Below are 22407 nucleotides of genomic sequence, written 5' to 3' on the forward strand. Positions count from 1 at the left end.
ACACAATAAGCTGCTGCTGTATCCTCATTTTCCATACTTATAGATGTATGCATACAAACACACACACATGACAACATCTCTTGCACAATGTAGACTGCATTTTAGTCACACAATCTCCCTACTACTCATTATTTATGACTTCTTCTATTTTTAAGGAATGTTTTTATCCTGTCCTGGTATTGCACAGCCTTATGGAACAGTCACTTTGCATTGCACTGCCCATACCGCATGAGCATGCTGCAAATGAAACTCTTGGCTCTTGAATCTTTTCGTGTTCAGCTTAAATATTTGCACAAAAACACCTGGAACGCATTGGTTTTGCTCGTATATTTTGTGCCGACAGCTATCAGAAGATATATTCAACATAGTGAAATATCAAAATATTGAGTTGATGTGCAGAGTACTGGGAAAAAAAAATATCTCGTCTGCAAATGGTGTAAACATATAAACGGTAAAATATCATGTAGAGCCACCATTTCTCCCCTAGCACTGGTAACACCTGTAGGCACTCAGAAAGTTGTACGTATTGGTTCAAGTCTTTTAATTTTTTTGCAAAACAACTAAAGAAGTTCATCTTTTACCTTTGCCTTTTATTTAGGGCATTAACGCTGTGGTAAACTGTATAAAAGCCCACAGTGAGTAAAAATGCAACAGCAGCAAAAAAACTACCCCGATACTAATTGCAGTAATGAATCATCTGAAATATCTGCACAAAAACACCTGAAATGCAGCTTTTTTGGTCTGTAAATATTGTGCTGATATATGTGTACATCATCTTTTTTTACTTTTCCTGCCAGTTTACATGAGCTTTGTGCACCTGGAAGATGTTTAGGTCCACGTTCTCCACGTGAGTCTTTGTCCATTATGTGCTATCATGTTGTCAATGGAGTGTTTAGTGCCAGGAATTGTGGTTCTACTGGCTCCATCAGAACATGTTTGGACTGTATTTTAATTGTAATAGCCTGTTCAAATTCAAAATATAAAGTTTATTAATGCATCAGACAGTTTGAGGCATTTTGCACTGTCATCCAGCAGACAGCATCCTCAGCTTGACGTCCTGCTGCCCTACTGACCTCACAGCCAACTAAGCTAATCATTATAAATGGATGAAGACACCACAAAGCAAAGCAAAACCAAATAATCACAACACCGCAGCATCTGAGAAGCAGCGTGTGGGAGTATTTTGGCATCTTCACTGTGAATAGTAAAGGATCAATTTGTAAAGAGCGCTGCCTTCAGGCTCATCTGGTGCTTTTCATGATGTTAACGTGCAGGATGAGGCACAAAGCCGAAGCTGCCAAATGAGAGATCTTTTGTTCCACGGCATCAATTTTAAGTGACACCAGTAACGTGCTGCATAGTCGTATCACCTGTCAAATCAAACCAACAACCATGGAGGTGCAGCAGTTAAACGTCACGTCACTTGATAAAAGACTTTTGCGCTGGATTTTTCAGTGTCTCTTTGGTCCAAGCTCTTTCTGAACCCTCCTGTTTCCTCAAGATGCATTTAAGTAAATGGAAGAAGACAGAGGATTCGAAGGATAAGGCCAGTGTTATACTTTCCACATGTACACTCGGGTTGCTTGGGTCCATATAACGTTAATTTTATGTTCTGCACAAGTTAAGTGTCCTTGCAGACTCCTCTGTGGATGTCATGTAGTGATTACATTAGAAAGGGCAAGAGTGAGCCTGCTCAGTAGCAGTTTACGTAGACATCAATCTACTGCCCATGTACGAAACAAAGTATTCTAAGTGAACTAGAAAGTAGAGTAATAACAACAACTACACATCCGTGAAGTCACAGCTGTCAGTGTGACACAAGGAGAGTATAATAAAGGCTTAAGTTAGCACCCCTTGTTTCACAACACAGATTCAAAACAGAAGATTTGTATATACTTCGGTTCATACTACAACAGAGCGTACGCATATACAGATATGTTCCACAGACGAACACTCAAAAGCATGGTTGGACCTCTCCACGGTTAGTGCAGCTGTTTGTTTTTTGTGTCTGTCTGGGCAACAAGAAAAAGACTGTGAAACCATCCATCCATCCATCCATCCATCCATCCATCCATCCATCCATCCATCCATCCATTATCTATACAGCGCTTAATCCTCATTAGGGTTGCGGGGGGCTGGAGTCTATCCCAGCTGACTTAGGGTGAAGGCAGGATACAGGTCACCAGTCTATCACAGGGCTACCCACTGAGACAAACAATCACACTCACATTCACACCTACGGACAATTTAGAAATACCAATTAACCTCAGCATGTTTTTGGACTGTGGGAGGAAGCCCAGAGAAAACCTACGCATTACACAGGGAGAACATGCAAACTCCATGGAGAAAGATCCCAGGCCCAGGCCGGGGATCTTCTAGCTTCAAGGCAATGGTGCAAACCACCATGTCAGCAGTGTGAGACCACTTTACATGAGTGTTGGTAGATATGCTCTCATTAAATGAAATTCTGATTGGTCGGACAAATACTGGTGTTACTTTCACCAAATCTCTACATCCAGATATTATTCTATTATTTTTGGCAGCAGGAGGAACAGACTACCCGTGAACATTCTCATCTTTTCACAACTGTGAACAAGCCCAAACGAATGCTGGGTCTAACTTATCTAATGTTTACTGAACATCTACTCAGTCGGCCCCAAACCAACTGACACCGTGTTGAAGACGTCATCATCGGGGCAGCATTTTGTTCGAACAGATGGACAAAAAGTCAGTGTAGACTTTTCAAACAGCAGTTTGTATATCACAGCTCAACAACCAACACAACAGATCATCTAAAAACAACAGCTAGCTTGTCTGTTTTCAGTAGTTTTTTTTGCTGAAATCACCAGTTGATATAGTTGCATTTTCAGAAACCGAATGAGTATGTGCAGGTGGTCTACTCAGAATCTGTTCTCAACAGGTTAAAATGATATAAAATGCTGCAAATATTACTTTTTATGTTGATTTAGAATTCATTTACGCTAATAAGGCTGCAAGTAGAGTGAACTCAGTGTACTGTGGCCGAATTAATTAGAACAAGTGGGCCATGGTGGAATATCAATACAAATATAAAACACAAACTGAGCACAAAACTAGCATCCAGTTTACTCTTCTCGCAGACATGCAAGAGGAGATTACAACCTTTAAACCATGAACTGTCCTTTACTCCAGTGGTTCTCAACTGGTCTGGGCCTGGGACCCACCATAAAACTGAAATGACAAGTCGTGACCCAAACAATATTTCTCCAAAAATCAACAATTTATTGATTGAGCGTTCGAAGACAAAACTTTTAAACCTGAACTCAAGTACTTCACAACAACTCAAAATCAAGCAGCAATACTAATTCAAGTACTGAGGACTTTGAAACAAGTAGAACGATAGCCTCAAGTAGTTCTCAGGATATATAAAAGTGCATTTTTTTTCTACAAAAAAAGTGCAATTCAACAAAACCAGTAGCTTCTCATAATACTGCACAAGTCTGCAACATTGCTGTTGTAGCTGGAGAAACTATGTATAGAAATATGTGCAAAAGAGTCCAAAACATGAAAACTGATGAAGAGCATTCAACAAATTATTAAAGTGAAGAAATGCTTAATGTTCTGATCAGTCTCAAAATGTAAACACAATAAAACATTTTTCAAAGGGCTTAACTATATTTGAAAGCCAATATTTGGGGAAAAAAATAGTGTGCAATATTGAAATAAATGTGTGTTTTTAAGCACTTACAAATAAACAAAAGTCACAAGTCACAATAAAAGTACTGCAGAACTACATGAAGTTCTAATGGCTTAGCTGAGGATGCTTTTTGGCCTTTACAAGAGTCTCAAAATCTGGCTGTATGCATGATAAAGCAACTCTGAGGTCATGCTCAATGTTCAGTTTATTTCGGTATTTTGTTTTCAGCTGAACAAGAGCTGAGAAGCCACATTCACAGAGGTATGTGGTGCTGAATGGTAGGAGGATTTTTACAGCTCGACTAGCAATGGAGGGATACTCTCTCATCACATCGTTGCACCAGAACTGGGAAAGGCTTACCTCTGTGAATTTCTTTCTGAGAGTGCGGTCACATGATAGCTCCACCAGCTGACATTCATCGCTGCTAGGCAACGTGATGCTTTCCATGTTTATTCCAAACGGGTCGCGCACCCAGTCGTCCTCGGGTTGTTTATCGGGAAAGTAGTCGCTAAACCGCTCGAAAAGTTTATTCAGATACGTGCTTTTGGACTCCTTTGTCTTCGATGTAGGAAAATCCATATTTAATGTACTCGCTGTCGTACTTGCGTTTAGCCATGCTGCTGTTGCTATGAAAACATGCAGTTTCTTCTACAGTAATACGAGTGTCCTCACCGGTCGCTGCTGACACGACGACCCCCTGCGGGTGCGGAGGGGAACTACAATGACTCGCCACTAAATTGGATTATCTTTATTTTTCTCTCTTTTTAGAAAAAGGCTCGCGACCCACCAAAAACGGCCCCGCGACCCACTTTTGGGTCGCGACCCACCAGTTGAGAAACACTGCTTTACTCCACAATGATAACTGACTTGACGACTCAACTGCTCGCTGGTCACCTAAATCCTCACATCCCATCACTCCAATTTCAACAAAACTGATGCATTTTAACATGCAGTCAAGCTTTTAAGATAACCAGTGTTAGTGTCAGAAAGCAGGAAGATGCTTTCGCTACTTCTTGGCCCATTCAAGACTCAACAGTAAACTAAAAACAAAGGAGACACTGCATCATCTCCATTTACTTCCATCAGCTGAGGTCTGTTAGTTTACTTGTATGTTTTTCATGCCTGGTTTTATTGTTAGTTTCAGTCACATTTGCGGTCATCATTTCTCCGATCACCTCAAACCACAAACATATTATTACACAACGTGTTATTAATGCACTCTGGCAGAACACTCACATCCACCCACACACACTTATTGTCCTCCACGCATGCAGAAACACACTGCACACAAAACGCACGTTGGAATTCACATCCTTCTCCGTGCTTCTTTTAACCACAAAATCAAGCGCGTGTGACCTCGTCCTCCTACACATGAACAACACAAGAGGTAATGGAGACACGCTGGGAGCATCTGGAAGCTGCTACACAACAATGTGCGTCTGGAGCACAAATGAAAAACAAATGTTCATATTTTTACTTTTTGATCTGGCTAAAAATAGCATGCAGGACTGGAGAAAACATGGTCCTCACTCTGCTCTGTGTGTTGGAAGCACAAACTCACCGTAGCATATTTCAAGATGATATCAGCCCGTTCCTCTGCTATTAGAGTCTCAATGTCTTTCTTCATGTCAATATCTGCAGGGACAAAAAAAAGGAAAGCAAGATTTGTAAGAGCTGGAAAACAACAACAAGTGAAGATGACTCAAAAAAAAGAGCACAGCTGATAGATGTGGGCGACTGTTGCCTTCAAACCAGCAGGATGAGCTGGAAACGCTGAAGCACACTTGGTTTGTAATGACTTCATCGCAGAGAAAAGGCAGAGCTGGTGGCGTTACCTTGTGTGCATCGGATTTAAGTTGTGCAAAATGCATTAGACAGAAACTGAGCTGGTTAAACCTTAGTTCTGCTAAAACAAAAAACTCGGTCAGGAAAACAGTTTGAGCCAAAGCAACACCAATAAAATCTGAGACTGTTATTGATTTCAGAGTTTGGATTCAGGTTGTGAGAAAGCAGCAAACTGCAGGTTTGACTATCAGACATTCAGAGGTGGGAAGCAGAAGAGTCGGACTGCAGAGTTCTCATGACTGTACCTGAACCCACCACCCACAGCCTCCTACATGACATCTGCCTCACAACAGCACTGACAGACCAGACACTAGTTGAATACTGATGACTGCTGTCGCTGCTGTGGAGACCCATAATGATGAGGTTAGCCATTAGCTAAGCTGACCTGCTTCGTAATGAGCAGGGCTGCGACGAATAATTATTTTCATGGTTGATTCCTCTGTCGATTAGTCGATTAATTGTTCATAGTGTTTAACGACTCATCGAAATATCATCAAAATCACAACATGGATGAGTGTAATATGATAAATAGTTTTTGCATATTTCTCTAATACAGAGGCAGAATGCAGAACAAAATTGCTTTTTCACAGAGAAATAAGACAAATGTCACACATTTACCAGTATGGTTTTAATATTAAGGTTAAGACTGTACAATATTGTTGACAGAAATCCCAGAAATCTAACAGTTCCCTTTGATTGAGCATTTGATGACTGTGCAGAGTCTAAAAATGAATCGATTTCAAATCTAAATTATGCAACTGGTAAATCACAAATGACACAGTTTGGGATAAACATAATGTAGCATGTCTGACTGAGTTTTTGGTTTTTTTTTTTTAACTTTCATTAACTTCATTGGAGGATGTGCAAAACTTAGATGCTGCTTCTGAGTCATGAATGACCTGACAGAGATTGTTTACAGAAAAGTCAGATTATTTTCTCATTAGATCGGTTTTATTTCTTCATCCTCTTCTTATTATTGCATTATTTTAAATTACACACTCACAGGTTTTATTGTAATTGTTCTGTGTTTGATTGTTTTATACCAATGTTAAAAATTACTAAAAATAAATACACATTGGAAGCAATTAAAATCTGAACGTTCTTGCTTTAAAATATATTAGCTAATATTTTGATGGTATCTCATGCGGTAATGCTCCACCATTAAAAAATCTAATAAATAAAGGCTTGACTTTAAAAAAAAATATCAGAGCAAATCAAATTGCAATCTCAGTATCTGTCAGAAAAAGAAAAATCACAAATAGATATCTCCACGAAATTGTCTGACCATAGTTGTTAGGTTTATAAAATGGTGAAAGAAAATTATGAAAAATATGTTTCCCAAAGCTCAAGATGACAAAACCCAAAGATATTCAGGAAAGAAACCAGAAAATATTCACATTTACAAAGCTGCATTTGGAGAATTTAGATGTTTTTCTTACTCCAACCAATTAATTCATTATCAAAACAGCTGGTTGACGGATTAATAAATGCAGCTCCAGCACTGAGCTTCCCACTAGCTCGGGGCTAACAATATAGCAAACACAATGCAGTACAATTACCAGTATGGCCTGGCTTTGTATGGCATGCTGGATATGATATGATATGATATCTGAGCCACTTGTGTGTCTTTGACAACAATGAGCAGAATCCCAGCTGGAGCCGGAGGCTTTCTGCCAAATCATCCCCGAACAAAGCGGCGAGGGTCTTAATCCTGCTTAATCTGGATCCTCTGCACGGATCTGCACCAATGACAGGAGCCGCCGTGGTAATCTGGACACGCTACAGGACACGCAAACCATCTGGAATAGGACGGATTATGCAGCGAAAGTCTGCAATTCTCGAAGCAGGAACAAAGAAGAACAAAGAACTGTGAGGATCTTTAGACAGTAAGTGCAGGAGCGTGGTTTCATAAAGACATAGACGGTTCCCTTGTTGGTTTAACCCTCCGAACCCCAAAAGCCACCAGGAGGTCTGAAAGCATGTGTTCTTTAAAAAATATCTTAAATTACACCATTTATCAAAGCCAGAAACTGTAAAAATCATCACACTTTCACCTTCCAAAAATCTATGAATGTATAACGTGTGACCCACAGTTCAGGCAGGAAAAATAATTAAATATAAGCTTAAATTTGCATTCAGAAATTCAACAAAAATAGACCGTTTGTAGTAATCAGATTTAGTGAAAAAACTAAAAATTCTGCACTTCTTAACTCAACTGAAAAGACATAACTTATCATGTATGATGCACAATTCCATCAGGAAAAATGTTAGATTCTTCATATTTCATTCAGAAATTCACCACAAATAAACCACTTGCACAAACTACATGCTGTAAAAAATAATAAAAAAATCTGCACTGCATGACACGACTTAGAAGATGAGACGGACTCATCTGTAACCAACAGCAATTTGACAAAAAATCAAGGAGTTTTCAGGGGAACCACAGGCTTTGTTTATACACAGAGCAGAGAGGAGATGATGAAAGTGAATGAGAGTAAAATACAACATATTTGATCAATAAAATAAATGCAGCGTGGCTCGGCTAGAGTTAATGTGAAGAGTAGCGTGAAAAACATATAGTTTGTAGATTATGTAAAATTATAAATAGGAATATATCTTTAGTATAAAGAATTACCTTATTTCAAGTATTGGTAACAGCTGTGGGCACGCAGAAAAATGTGGTGCAGGTCTTTATACTGCAGTGAAAATAATCCCACGGTGAGTAAAAAATGTGAAAAATAATCAGCAGCTGGTTGGTATTCAGGGGGAAAGGAACACTGATAAGCAAAATTTGGCTGCGAAAAAACACAGTGCATCCCTGAGCTTCAGACTCTAATGACAACTCCAGTGTCAGTTCTGAGATTTTATCTTAATTCATAACTTATTTGTTGAAATTCATACTGAATAAGCTTTAGACCACTTAAAGTAGTATGCATTGTGGTCTTGCTCGACCTGCTGTTGCCTTATTGATTCATTGATCAGTAGGGTGTCGTGGAGTGAAACTACACCAGCTGGATGTGTGTGGAAGTATTTTGGATTCCTGTGATGCTGTTTGCTGACTTTGCATAGAGTGCTGCCTTGCTATACAAAGATAACAAACGTGAGAATTCAACAAAAAAGAGCAACAGGAGCATCAGAAATCAGCGAAGAGGCGTCAACTGTTCAATCTTCTCAGAGCGTTTTTAACCAGTCATTCTCAAAACACCTGCCAGAAGCTTGTACAAGACTTCCATCAGCCTTAACATGGCAAAAAAACAAAAACATCAGCAGCCCAAGATGCAAAGAATCATTAAGTTACATGTGGATTGTGTTTGAATTAGCTGGAGCAACTTAAAATCTGTTTGATTTATTGAAAAGAGCCTCATATTGTACGAAGTGTCCTAAAAAATTTATAGCTCTATTGGGTTGATAAAAAAACAAATGCACATGCAATACATGGCTTCAGTTTCATGCTGGTCGCAACCACCAAAAAAGAGTAACATCAATACTGATCTTACAAAAAGAGCTAAAGGTTTGTTTTCAGCAGAAGCGTTGCGTTTGCTCGTCAGTGTTTTCCAATTGTCTAAATCAGCTGTTTCACCCTCATGTTGTCCTGCGGGTCAAATTGGCCCGTTTTAAAGTTTGAAAATGTGGAAAAAAACACATTTTCATAGTGGAAATTTCCACATTTTCAACATTTTGGGGAATTTTTTAAACATTTTTTTGGTGGAAAAAAAGAAATGTTAAAAAAAAAAAAGTTTCTTTAAGATCATTCAGAAAAAAATTTACCAAAATCCAGCGAAATTCGCTGGATTTTGGTTGATTTTTTTTTGAATGTTCCTAAAGAAAATATTAGAAGTTTTGCTGATATATATGGAATCTCTTTAGATATTTTTAGGATTTCTTTGGAAGATTTTTACTCATTTTTTTGAAAATATTTACAAGAATTTTCTTGCCAAATTTGGGGGATTTTTTTTTTAAAAATAAAGCTTTTAAGGGAAACTTTTAAGGAATTATTGGAATTTTGTTCCTGAAGGTTTTGCAAATTTTCAAAAATTTCGGGGATGTTTTTGCTGAATTTTTGGATTTTTTTCAGACGAGGAAACAATATTTTTTGGTGCCTGTTAATGAAGACAACAGGAGGGTTAAAACTAACGTATTTTAACTTACAACTAATAATTTGACCACATTTCCTACCAGATACAAATGGGTACTTCTGTGAAATGGCAGCCAAATTGGGGTCAAACTGGCCTTGATCTATCCAGTTTAGTGTTTTGTTTCTCCCCAGACTTGGTGCCTGAATGTGGGTTAACCTGGTTGAATAATTCAGTGATGGAACTCCTGTCTGGCCGACAGTCAGTGACACAGTTACAGCAGAGTGAGGATGACGATGCAGCTTCATTTCCAACATTTCGGTGCTGCTGTTAGACTGAAACATCACACGCACACTATGTGAGCCTTATTTACATATTACATAACATCTGTTTCAGGGCTGCAACTGGGAACGAATTTCATCACAGATTAATATTATGATTGTTTTTTGATTAACTGTTTTATAAAGTCAGAAAATTGGAGAAGGAGTCATTTTCAATGGGAAAAAAATGATCACATGTTCACATTTGAGAACCAGAAAATAGATTTTTTTGTGTATCAAATGTCATATTGGTAGCCGATTGACAAACTTTATAGAAAAATTGAATTTTAACAGTTACAACTTTGACTTAAAAGTGCAAGCAAATGTCTCAACATAACATTTATGTTTGATTAAAACTGACATCTTGTGGTCAAAGTTATTACAATGGGAGGGAAGGAGGAAGTCAGCTACAAAGTTGAAGTGGGGAGGAGGTCGGGCTCGATAGATGGGTCAACAAAACAGTAGATTTTAAAGAGCACACTTTATGTATTTTTTTCTACATTTACAGGTTTAGAATTTTGTTCTGAGGGTCTCTAGAAGCACCAAAATGCATTTATGTATCACAATGATGGCAAGAAGGAACCCAAAAACATATAATAGGCGCTTCAACGTGAGAGATGACTTGTTTGTTTTCCATTTCAAATTGATAGTCAGTGCTGTTATCAAAAACAATGATCGTTTCATAAAACTTCACCACACGTTTATTATTGTAATGATGATAGTCCTTTCCTAACCAAGTGGCTTTTTTTTGCCAAAATCTAACCAAACTGAGTCATTTAAAGAGATTAAGTGAAGGTTGTACTAGAGGTTCGGGACAAACCATATATACTTTCAATAAGGTTTGAGGACTTGTTGCAATAAAAGGTCACTTGTGCCACTTCTATCACAGTGGGAAATAGAGCTGCAATGACTAATCGATTAGTTGCCACCTATTAGATTAATAAGCAACTATTTTGATATTCAATCAATGTGTTTGATCAATTTTCTGGAAAGAAAAAGCAAAAATTCTCCGATTCCAGCTTCTAAAATGGGAATATTTTTGGGTATCTTTCCTCCGCAATAAGAGCAAACCAGATATTTTGGGATTTTGGACAAAACAATATATTTGAGAACCATCTTGGGTTTTACGAAACATGAATCAACATTTTTTTTTTTTTTGCAATTTCTTGACATTTTATAGACCAAACAACCAAAGGAAAAACATTTGTGGAAAATACCTAATTGGGATTTTTTTAAACAGATATTAAGATTTCAAATACATTTGCTCTGATAATTTTTTAAAGTCAAGCCTCAGTTTAATAGATTACTTTATAAAACACCCTCAAAACTAACTGTTTAGGGTTAGAAATTTCTTCTGACAAAAACTGTTTTTGTTGCAGTTTTTTCTGGTTTCCTTCCTCCCCTGTAACACTGAAGTGAATATCTTTGTGTTGGGTTTGGGAAACACTAGGGCTGCCACAAATGACGCGTCGACGAATCGCCTGAGCACGATACGTCATCAAAAGCGGAAGTGAGCGCGCAATGCAACAGAAATCACCGTCCGAGTGGAGCGCGGAACACGCATGGACATCCGCGCTGTATCGTGCATATATAGTATATGCACGATGCGGCGCGGATGTCGGCGCTGTATCGTAAACGCGGATGTCCACGCTGTATTGTGCGTATATAATATATGCATATACTATATATGCACGATACGGCGCGGATGTCCATGCGTGTTCCGCGCTCCACTCGGACCGTGATTTCTGTTGCATTGCGCGCTCACTTCCGCTTTTGATGACGTATCGTGCTCAGGCGATTAGTCGACGCGTCGTTTGTGGCAGCCCTAGGAAACACTGATCATTATTTATTTATTTTTTATTTTTTTAACCATTTTCTAATATTTTATTTTTAAAAAACAACTAATTGATTAACTGGGAAAATAATCTATTTGCAAATCTTCAATATGTCTTTGGGCTATGAGCATCTCAAAAGATATAAAAATGTTGTATTTAGTCAAAAGTTGCATCAAATAATCCTCTGAACAACCAAAAAAAAAAAGATTTAATAATGAAGTAATGATGCAGGTTCCTCCTCTCCCTAACAAAAATAAACTTGAATAATTACTTTATATCCTGTATGTGTTTCTACTGTACTGTTTCATTTCATTCATTTCAGAGCAGCCATTAATCCCAAAGCTTCCCTCTTGGTGACCCTGAAAGAAAGCAATTTTTAGTGGCAACCCATGATGGTCTGAATGTTTTTCCACAAGTAGGTTGAAAACATACTCTCTGAACAAACATCGGTATCAAAATGCCTCTGGGTCACCCAAGACTTCAGGCATTTGGATCTCAACATCTCAGGCAGTCTCACATAAATACTTGAGATCCTAACATGCTTTGGCTTTGGGTGTTCTGATCCAACAAAGTCTGGATTTCAGCGCCGTCAGCAGAGACTTAATGCGTTAGAAATTTGGTGGAAACTGTTTAAGAAGTACGATACATCAGCAGAGGTTCACATAGAAAGGTTGATAGCTTACAGAAGCTTTAAATATGAGCTGTTTGGTGAAGCATATGGCAGTGGACGCATGTGGTCAGCGCTCTAAATCACAGCGAGCTCTGGCAGGAGTCCCAGTACGAAGGGTGGAGGCCCAAACTGGGAGAGAGGAGGGAGACTGGACGGCTACCTGAGTGACGGACAGTTTCCTATAAGCACTGAGGGTGTGTTTTAACCACGAACTAAAGGCCTCTAAACCTGGATCATGACACTAACTACATCACAGAGGGAAGATCTGGGTTCTGGACTTGAGTCTGAGGTGGTTTATGGTCAGAGGAAGGATTGTTGAAAGTGGGAAAAGTGTCATTTTTCTTGACCTCTGTAACTTCAAGCTACTGAGGCTGCACCAGAAACTGTAAAATGTACAAGTTGAAGCACCCTGCCAGGATGCTGACTTATTAAAACCCGCTAAATTGAAACTTTCTGTCCTGTTAATTAAGGCGTATTAATGTTTGAGCATGGGAGTGAGTTCATCATGTCAGGAACCACTTTTGAGAAGGAACCTAAACTTAGAAAAGAGTTTTTTTCTCTGACTGAAACCTAAGAAATCAAAACTAAGGCCGTTAATTAGTCAGGTAATTTTATATACTAAATGAAATTGTAGTGTCTTAGCCGCAATACTTAAATTAATGATTCTCAATTCTCTACTGGAAAGCACTTCAGCTATGTATTTTATAGACTTTCCTTGCTCTGCTAAAATACAGAAAATAACTAGAAAAACAACAGGAAAAGATTATTAATTTACATGTCAACTGTAAAGATGAGAAGGGGCTGAAACTGTAAATAATTGCAACATTAAAAAAAGTATTTTTACAAATAGTAACTTGGTCTTTTATGTTCGAAAACAGAATGACACTACATTTACTGTATTTAAATCAGCAAAAAATATTGCTATTTTACAGATATTTGCCATTATGTGGGGAGAAAGAAGCACATTGATGATTGAAAAATTATAAATAACTTTTTTAACTTTTATTTTCCAGATTTCCCCTGTTTTGTTTTGTTATTTGATTACATATTTAGTAAAATCATTGAAAAAAATGTTAATTTACACATTAAGGATTGTGCAGCTTTGGGTCTGGCTGTCCTGGCCTCTTATTGAACAGTTTGGTTGCAAAACAAATCATCAATTAAACCAGAAAAAAATGAGATCAATCAACATGTAAAATTGTTCCTAGATAATACAAGAAATTTAACAAAACAGGAAAAATCTGTAAAAATAACTATTACAATTTAAACTATTTTTTAGTCCTTAATATACACATTTTTTCTTTCAAATAACAGCAAATATCTGTAAATTACTATTTTTTCTGGTTTAAATAAAGAAAAAAATGTGATAATTACTGTCAAGTTTGTAAAAGAATGAATAAGCTTTTATAAAAAATATATTTTTTAAATGTCAACATTATTTATGATTATTTCAGTCTATATGCATATTAGTAGTTTTTGTTATTTTACAAGACATTTTCTGTAAATTAACAAAAATGAAAAAGTCTAAAATAACAACTAACAGTCCTTAATATACTTTTTTTTCAAAAAAGGGAAACGTCTGTAAAATTATAGTTTTGCTGATTTAATTACAGTGAAAAAGTGTAATTTTACTCAAGGTTGATTTAGTGAACAACTGAATGATTTTTTGTTTTGAATTTTTGTTTGTTTTTACAGTGAACAGTAAAATCTAAATTATATTTTATTCGATGATTTCAATGAGATATCATCTATAATTTAACAAAACAGAAAATCTGTAAGTTTAAATAAGAAGAGTATCTGTAAAATAACAGCGATTATCTGCAAAATTATATTATTTAATATATGAACTAGAGTTTGTCAATTTAAACACAGTTTTAAATTTTAAAAAAATTGTCATTTTACTGTGCCTGGCTGCAAAAGAATCACAGACCATCTGTGAAAATAAAGATTCTTGATGTGGATGTTATTTTACAGTTGTTTACTGTTTTGTTTTTAGGGTTAACATGTCATTTTTTTTCCCCTCATTGATTTTGCTATTTGTCATCCACTATTTGCACATTTTTTGTAAAGATTACTATTTATTTAATTTACTCCACGACTTAGTTATTTTTTTTATTTTATTTTAACGTATTTATCTTGTGTGTTTAAAAGAGAAAAATCATCTGGAATTTCATTTTGCACTGTGTATAATCACAATAAAGCTTTCTTGTCTTGTGTTATTTTAATTAAGAACAGAAAAACTCAAAAATAACGGTGAATTGCTCTGAAAATAGCTAAAAACATTCTTTTTTTAAAAAAAACAAAATGCTGTTTACACATACATGCACGAGTAACAGTGATGTCGTGGTATATAGAATAATGTTACACTGACAAGATCCATTCTAATGCAGTATTAGCACTGTTACTTTACCCACAGTGACCCAATCACATGCTTTAAGTAATATTTTCTCTGCAGGACCGTCACCTGTGATCCGGTATTTAACATCTAATAAATGCTGCTGCTCTGCTTTTGTTGTTAACGCTGCTGTATAACTTCAGTGTATTGCTGCAGGCCTGAGAGCTGCTGCTGCCTTCACTGTCTCCATCTGACCGACATGAACAACCGGGAGGTGACGGCTGCAGGATGCCGACCCGGTTACCGACGATCCGGAGCCTGAAACACGAACAAAGTGTCCTTTCCTGCGGGTAAACAAACCCGCAGCCCCCGGTGGGATGAACTCGCGATGCTGCGATTGGAGACGATGCTTCAGCCTCACGCGAGAGCTTCTTCTTTTTTTTTTTTTTTTTTTTTTTTTTTAATTTAAATTCTAATGAGAATAATAAACAAAAGCAGGGGAAATGAACACAAAGCGGTAATAAATGAATCACAGTACCGTGTTTCTCCGGTGTAATTCCTGCGCTATCCGTGCAGCAGCACAGCTCCGGTTCTTATGGGCATTCTCCGGTGAAAGTGCAGCTCCAGCAGAAAGGACCACCGGGCTGACAACAACAAAAGCCTCCCTCCGTCAGTCCATATTCAGACGCAAACGCACTCGGAGACACACACCGACCGCAGCAGATGTTCAGCACGGAGCAGGTCCACGTCCAGCGGCAGCAGCACTGAGCAGGCGCCGCAGCACTGAGCAGGCGCCGCAGCCGACCGAGAACCGTCAGCACCCGGCCTTAAAGACACAGAACCTCCGAGAGCAGCTGCCCCAGTCCGGACTCACCGACACCGAGCACCGGGCTTCACTCTGCTGACATCTGCTGGAAACACACCGCGGTGCAGGTCTGGAGAATAATAAACAGACCACTGATTTAACAGAAACTCATTCATTTCAAGCTTTTTTAACCACTATTCGCTGCTATTAGCTAGCTATGTCAACCATATATTTAACAGAAATGCATTAATTCTATTTCAGCTGATTTATTCATATTTTTCTATTATTGGTTATTTTTAGACGTCTCAACCGTTTATTCCTATCTATATCTATTAATCAAAAAATATATTTTTAGCAATTTCAACTGTTTTAGCTGTTTATACATAACACCATGCTTTTTTAACCACTATTCGCTGCTATTAGCTAGCTATGTCAACCATATATTTAACAGAAATGCATTAATTCCAACTATTTCAGCTGATTTGTCCATATTTTCTCTATTATCGGCCAATTTTTGATGTATCATCGATTTATTTCTATCTATATCTATTTATCTTTTTTTTTAGTAATTTGAACTGTTTTAGTTGTTTATACATAACATCAAGCTATTTTAACCACTATTAGCCACTGTTAGCTGGATGTGTCAACCACTTATCCATATTTTCACCATCACTGGCTCCTTTTAGTTTTGTCAACCATTTATTCTGATCTATATCTATTAATCAATTAATATATTTTTAGTAATTTCAACTGTTTTAGCCGTTTATACATAACACCATGCTATATTAACCACTATTAGCTGCTATTAGCTAGCTATGGCAACCATTTTTAACAGAAATGCATTAATTCTAACTATTTCAGTTGATTTATCCGTATTTTCTCTATTATTGGCCCATTTTAGACTGTTAGTTCGGTAAAGTTGGAAAGATATTCACAGATTCGGACTTCCGGCATCAATAACTCATGAGATATACCTTGTAAAAACATAAACGATGCCTCTTTCAAATCGTTGTAAGCTAGACAATGTGCTACAAGGCCAGTTTTTCAAAAGTCGCTGTCTTTCAAGGTGCAGAAATAACATTGGTTTCTATGCACAGCCGGCTGTGCAACGAGTGAACAGGGGCCGTCTGCAAATAGCAGACTGAGGTGTTCTTTAGACCGAATTGAACAACTGAATTTAAAAAAGGCTTTTGAGCAGCATCTAAAATATGATAAGAACTTTGTATGTAGATGAAAGGATGCAAGGATGCCGTATGACTGTAAAGAGCAGTAATGTGTCCCCGCCTCTTCTGGAAGAAAGTATTCACTTGTCTTAACCCCAGATGTACTGACAAATCATCTTTTATTGATCTCTTAATAATACAGATCTGAAACTAATTTGTGTAACAATTTGGAGTTTTGTACTCGAGCATGAATCGCTAAATCCACCCACTGCAGATCTTATCATTCATCTGGCTTGGACAGCATCTATGATTTCTCTAACAGGAAACTTTTTAAATAACCTTAGGGTGGTTTTCCACCAATGTTTAATATTTAAACAGCTCTGTGAAACCGTTATATGTGTGTGTGTGCACTATGAGCTATGTTCTCATACCAGGGTTTCTGACACATCACCCTCCAACGTCAATTTGGGATCCCCTTCCCTGGGACAGAAGGCAGTGAGGTTCAGTCCTGTTCTGTGGAGCCAGAGTCCCAGATCTTTCCACTCCCAATTTGCAGGTTTTGCCAATGACAAGTGTGGAGCTGCCTCCAAAAACAGCTCATCCTGTGAGGGGAAGAGATACACTGAAAGAGCAGCAGCAGACCTTATCCAGATGTGCAACATTTGTTTGCAAATGAGGTAAGTTGTAATGAGACTGAACCAACAACAGATTTGCAGCAGAGACCATAAATATACAGCAAAGAATCTGTAGAATTTTATAACATAATAAGAGGAGGTGAGGATGATGCTGAAATATCACAAAGTCTCAGTCATTCAGGTTAACTGGTCAGTGGTCACATAACAATTAAATATTTTACTTTAAAGGTGTCTGGTGTGCATGACGGTGGAGTGGAAGCTCTCAGCACCCACAGTTCTACATGTTTTACCACTTCCCTTCTGAGGCTTTGATGAGGCTAATGCTTTCAAACAGACAATGTTGATCCTACTTCTGCTCAGGAAGTGACATCATGTCTTGACATAGTCATGGCAATGTCTTGTAACCTGATAAATCGTCATTATCCACAGCAAATGTGGACTTTTAGTTTTACACGTATTGCCTTTGGCTTCACAGTAATCAAGAGGAAACATTACTTTGTCATAATCATCAGACTGTGGCTCACCCAATGGCGTGATGTGAGTGTTGTACTGGTCCACCTCCCACTCTCAGTCCGAGGGCTGAAATGGCGATCTGTCATCATTCTTCTGAGCTCCAGGGCAGTCTTTTCATCAGTGTCCACACTAGCCACACAGATGGCATGCCTTTGGATCGTAGGGTCCTTGTTGATCCCCAGAACTGTTTTTCCCATGTCCTCATCCTCATCCAAGGCCTCGCCCTCATCCTCGGTCTCCAGTCTCCATTGTCAAGCTTCTTTCGTGAGCAGTCTCCTTGCTCGTTTGTACTCATGCAGCTGATCCTGTGCATGTTCAGCTGCAGGATAAGAGCAGAGTAAGATATCTGCTATTTGGGCCTTAATATGACTGTCACTGTGGTTTTCTGCACAGGAGGTGGATGAAGGGGAGCTGAGGGAGAAGACCAGGCCTCTTCTTCTGTCTTTTCCTCTTTGTTCTTGTTGAGTGGTGAATCACCACCTTCTGCTTCCAAGAGTGGACCATTATCACCTTGTTCTGGAACTGGAGGAAGAGGAGCGTAGTCCAGGTCTGGATCCAGCCTAAGTGGATGTGTCGCTTGCGTACCTCGCTCAAAACAGGATATAATGTGTTAGTGTTTCCAAGTTTTTCATGAGTTTGTGTTTTCAGAATTACTTGCACTTCATCCACAATAACTTGACAATTATCTAAAATAACTTGTCCAAACTAGCATAAACTTGTCAAAAATTACTTGAAATTTGTTCACAATGTCTCCAAATATGTCCCAAATGAAAGAAAACAAGGCAAAATAAGTACACCAAAGCTTTATCTGTTTTAGTTGTCTGTTGCTGACACCTAGTGGTAACTTTGCTCATTTCAGGATATACATTGTCACCAACAGGTTGTCTGAAGATCACTTTAATACCTTTTCTCTGATGCCTGAGTAGTTTGAAGGGAACTGATTTAGCTTGCATGAAAACAATGACTTTTTCAATTGTAAAATTAGCACATGAACGTCACATTGCAATTAGGACTGAAAATGTGACTTGTACAAAGGTTATCAAAGCCAAAACAGTCAGCGGGACAACTAGGTCTCCAGCAGCTAGCTTACATGCTGACAGCTCGCTGTTAACGCTTCAGATGAGGCAAAAACATAAACTTTTAAGCAAACCTAAGAACTGAGACACCGAGAAAAACGTTGAAAACAAACGTTTGTTAATTTTACACCATTTTTACTCGTTATTTACCCTTAAAATGCAGAAATAACGAAGAGAGAATGATGAGAAAACTAGCAAGCCGCTCTCCGCTCCCTCTTCCGTGAAGCTTCGCACACTCTCCCGCTTATGGAGCCCCAAGGCATTACTAGTAGATGGATGCACAATTAAACCACATAGATCACTAGTGGCTATTGTTTAAGGCTCTATCAGTAGATCAACGACTAATGAAACCACACAGAGAACGTTATGAATTATTATCTATAATGTTACACATTTCTCAATAATAAAGTGTTCTGTAGCTGATTACCAGAAAAAATAAACTGAGGAGAGAATCCTAAACGACTGAGAAATGTTCAAAGTAATTTGAAAATTTTCCAAAATGACTCCAAATCTGTCTAGAGCAGGGGTCACTAACTAGTGGACCGTGGTCCAGTTGCTTCTATTTTACCAGCACAGCTTTTCTAGTGTTTACGGCATTGGTTATCAGCTCAGGAAACACACAGATCAATTAGTTCAGCCATCCTAGGTAATGCTAATTAGCCAGTGAAGTCTGCATTGCAGGCGCTAAACATCGCAGTTCTGCGTTCAGAAAACAGTTGAGAGGGTCAGACAAGAAGAGGACGGACAAAAAAGGAAAATAAATAAAATCTGGCCTTTATTTTGAAGGCACAACTGGTGAGTTTTTGCTCCGTGTTGACTCCTGTTAACTTGACACGGGTCAGTCCGGGTATAAACACCTGGTGGGGTCCAGCTGTGGCTCCACACCGGGATGATGGAGGGACCAGGAGACTGACGGATCTCCGCCGGGTCTGCAGACACAATGCTTGGCTGTGACGGACCGCACACACCGCCCCCTCCGGTCCTCCTCCACCATGCGGGACCCGAAGACCTGGACCCCGGGATTCGGCCCTGCGGACCGGGGCAAATCGCCCACCGACACCGGAGAGAAGAAGGCAAAGCTGGTGGCCAAAGCCAACAAGAAGTGGGTGAGGCTGGCCACCGTGATGGTCTACGTGATGTCCGTGTCTCTGGCTGCTGTCGTCCTCCCTGTTTACTCCAGCCCTCATTTCAAATATGTGAACTTTTAAATTCTTCTTGTGCATTTAAAGCAACACATTAGCATTAATTTAGTGACTATTGAGTTGTCTTTTTTTTACCATCTGGTTTTTATGAAAGTGTCAGAAGGTAACGTGTTTTAGGTTTGAATCCATAAACCAAATTAAAACCATCTCTGCAGCACCTGCAGTTGTTTGGACGCCATCATCTACAGTTTCTTAAGTCCTGATATTCCAGAAGAACTGCATTATTTTATCGAAGAATCTTTTACAGAAGAAAATAAAATGTAGAAAAAGGCTTGTAAATATTTCGCAAAACCCCCAAATCATTACAATTTTTTGTGATGAGTTTACGCTAATGTTAACAACTGTAAAAATGACCTTAAAACTTACAAGCTTGACATATTTTTTAATGTTAAGTCAAACAACTTTTTTCTTTAGATTGTTGTACTGAAATCTAGAAAGCTGATACAGTCTGGTCTTTTCAAATTCAATTTTTCACATTGTACACTTTCTGTTACTTAATAAAAATAAATATTATCTGGTGATTTTGCTTTTAACAAAACTAAAACAATGTCATCACAACTCTACAGTGTGATGTTCAACACAAATATTTTGTAGTAATAAAATAAAACTGCACACTTTTCTGTTTTCACTGAGTGATTAATTGGTTAACTGGTGTCCTCAGCGAGTTCATTTTAGTGAGTTTGACTGAACTGAAGACTTTGTCTGCAGCTGTGTTGGTATTTACAGTGTTGTTCAAAACAATTATTACCCCTTTTCAAACCAACAGTCACAAAAATCCCCTAAATTTAAATTTATGATCACAGAAAATTAGAAAACTGTCAAACTGCTTCAAGAATTTAAAAAAAAAAAGGACTTTTCATTTTTCAGAACTGTTTCCTTATTGCGACTGATCAACTAATCCTGTTGGCTGTGCAGTGCTGGTCGGTTTCTGAGGAATAAGATGAAGCAGAGTGTATATCAGGATTCTGCATCTTTACATATTTACTGCTGGTTTGTTTCCAACCCTTTAAAATCTGATGATCCATTCATTTATAAAACAACTGTAACTAGTGATTTGGCCGAGTTCTTAGTTTGGAAAGGAAAAGGATGGAAACTTTTTTTTTTATTTTAGCAGAAGAGGGTTTTTTTTTTATGTGAATGTTTGTTTCAGTGCTGCACAGTGGCTCAGTGGTTGGCAACGTCGTGTCCCCGGTTTGTGTCACAGCCAGGGATCTTTCTGCATGGAGTTTGCATGTTCTCCCTGTGCATGTGTGGGTTTTCTTCAGGTACTCCGGCTTCCTCCTACAGTCCAAAAACGTGCTGAGGTAAACTGGTTATTCTAAGTTGTCCATAGGTGTGAATGTGAGAGTGATTGCTTGTCTGAATTGTATATATCTGTGTGTGAACTGAAAATTTCAAACCAGCCTGATATTGAATCTGTGTTCTCAGCACTCATCTGTCCTTTATCTTGTTGAGACGCGACTCTGCCTGCCAAAGAAATCTGATGTGGATAAAAAACTTCCTATTGGATGATCACACATCTGTAACCAGTGTCTAAATTCAAAGGGTGTTTTCTTTATTTAACACTGAGAACTTACACTGATCAGACATAACATTATGACTACCTGCCTAATATTATGTTGGTGCCCCTTTTGCTGCCCAAACAGCCCTGATCTGTCAAGGCATGGACTTCACTAGATCCTGAAGGTGTGCTTTTGTATTTGGCACCAAGATGTTAGCAGCAGATCCTTTCAGGCCCATGAGTTGTGAGGAAGATTGACGAGGAGTGGCTAAAGCAACTTTTGGTTGTTGTTAATGGTGAACCAAGATGGACAGCGAGCGGGTGATGTTTTGCCCGTTTTGTGGGGAACATATGAACCGATTGACGCGGTTTTGTTTTCGTGTGGTGGGTCTTTAGAGTGTTTAAATGGCGCAGATCAGACCGACAGAGTGCATTAGCCGCTCCTTGCTGTCACTTCCGGTTCAACCCCGGAGTTGGGACATTCCCTTTCCGGTTAAATTTGGATTTGTAAAAGTGTTTTTGGACTTGTAAAAGTGTTTTGTCGCTTGTAAATTTGTCTTGGAGGTTGTAAAAGTGTTTTGCATTATGTAAATTTGGTTTGCACCTCTCGGCCACCATACTTTTGTCATGTCCTGTGTTGAATGTGTTTGTTTTTTGAGATAGAAGACAAACTACTGTAGTAGAATATTCTTCTCTGAGTATGATGTGCAGAAAGTAAATGAGGATGAATTGCTGACAGACGCTATTGATGCTATTGA

General features: G+C 38.4%; 1 protein-coding gene across 2 annotated transcripts in view; it reads right to left on the bottom strand.

The window, feature by feature from the left end:
- The window catches only part of LOC111574567 (USP6 N-terminal-like protein), a 45277-nt gene extending 27178 nt beyond the window's left edge, over positions 1-18099 (bottom strand). Inside the window, exons 1-5 of one of the 2 annotated variants that reach the window (XM_023279247.3) lie at positions 17882-18099; positions 17154-17324; positions 15293-15689; positions 5238-5311; positions 4975-5041 (exon numbers count right to left, since the gene is read on the bottom strand). In XM_023279247.3, the coding sequence (XP_023135015.2) occupies positions 4975-5041; positions 5238-5245 (75 nt within the window). In that variant the 5' untranslated portion in view covers positions 5246-5311; positions 15293-15689; positions 17154-17324; positions 17882-18099. The remainder of the gene's footprint in view (positions 1-4974; positions 5042-5237; positions 5312-15292; positions 15690-17153; positions 17325-17881) is intronic. The other variant, XM_023279257.3, reaches the window with a different exon arrangement.
- Positions 18100-22407: the final 4308 nt, after the last annotated feature.

The sequence above is a fragment of the Amphiprion ocellaris genome, chromosome 1, assembly GCF_022539595.1.
Source record: "Amphiprion ocellaris isolate individual 3 ecotype Okinawa chromosome 1, ASM2253959v1, whole genome shotgun sequence".
NCBI classification, from domain to species: Eukaryota; Metazoa; Chordata; class Actinopteri; family Pomacentridae; genus Amphiprion; species Amphiprion ocellaris.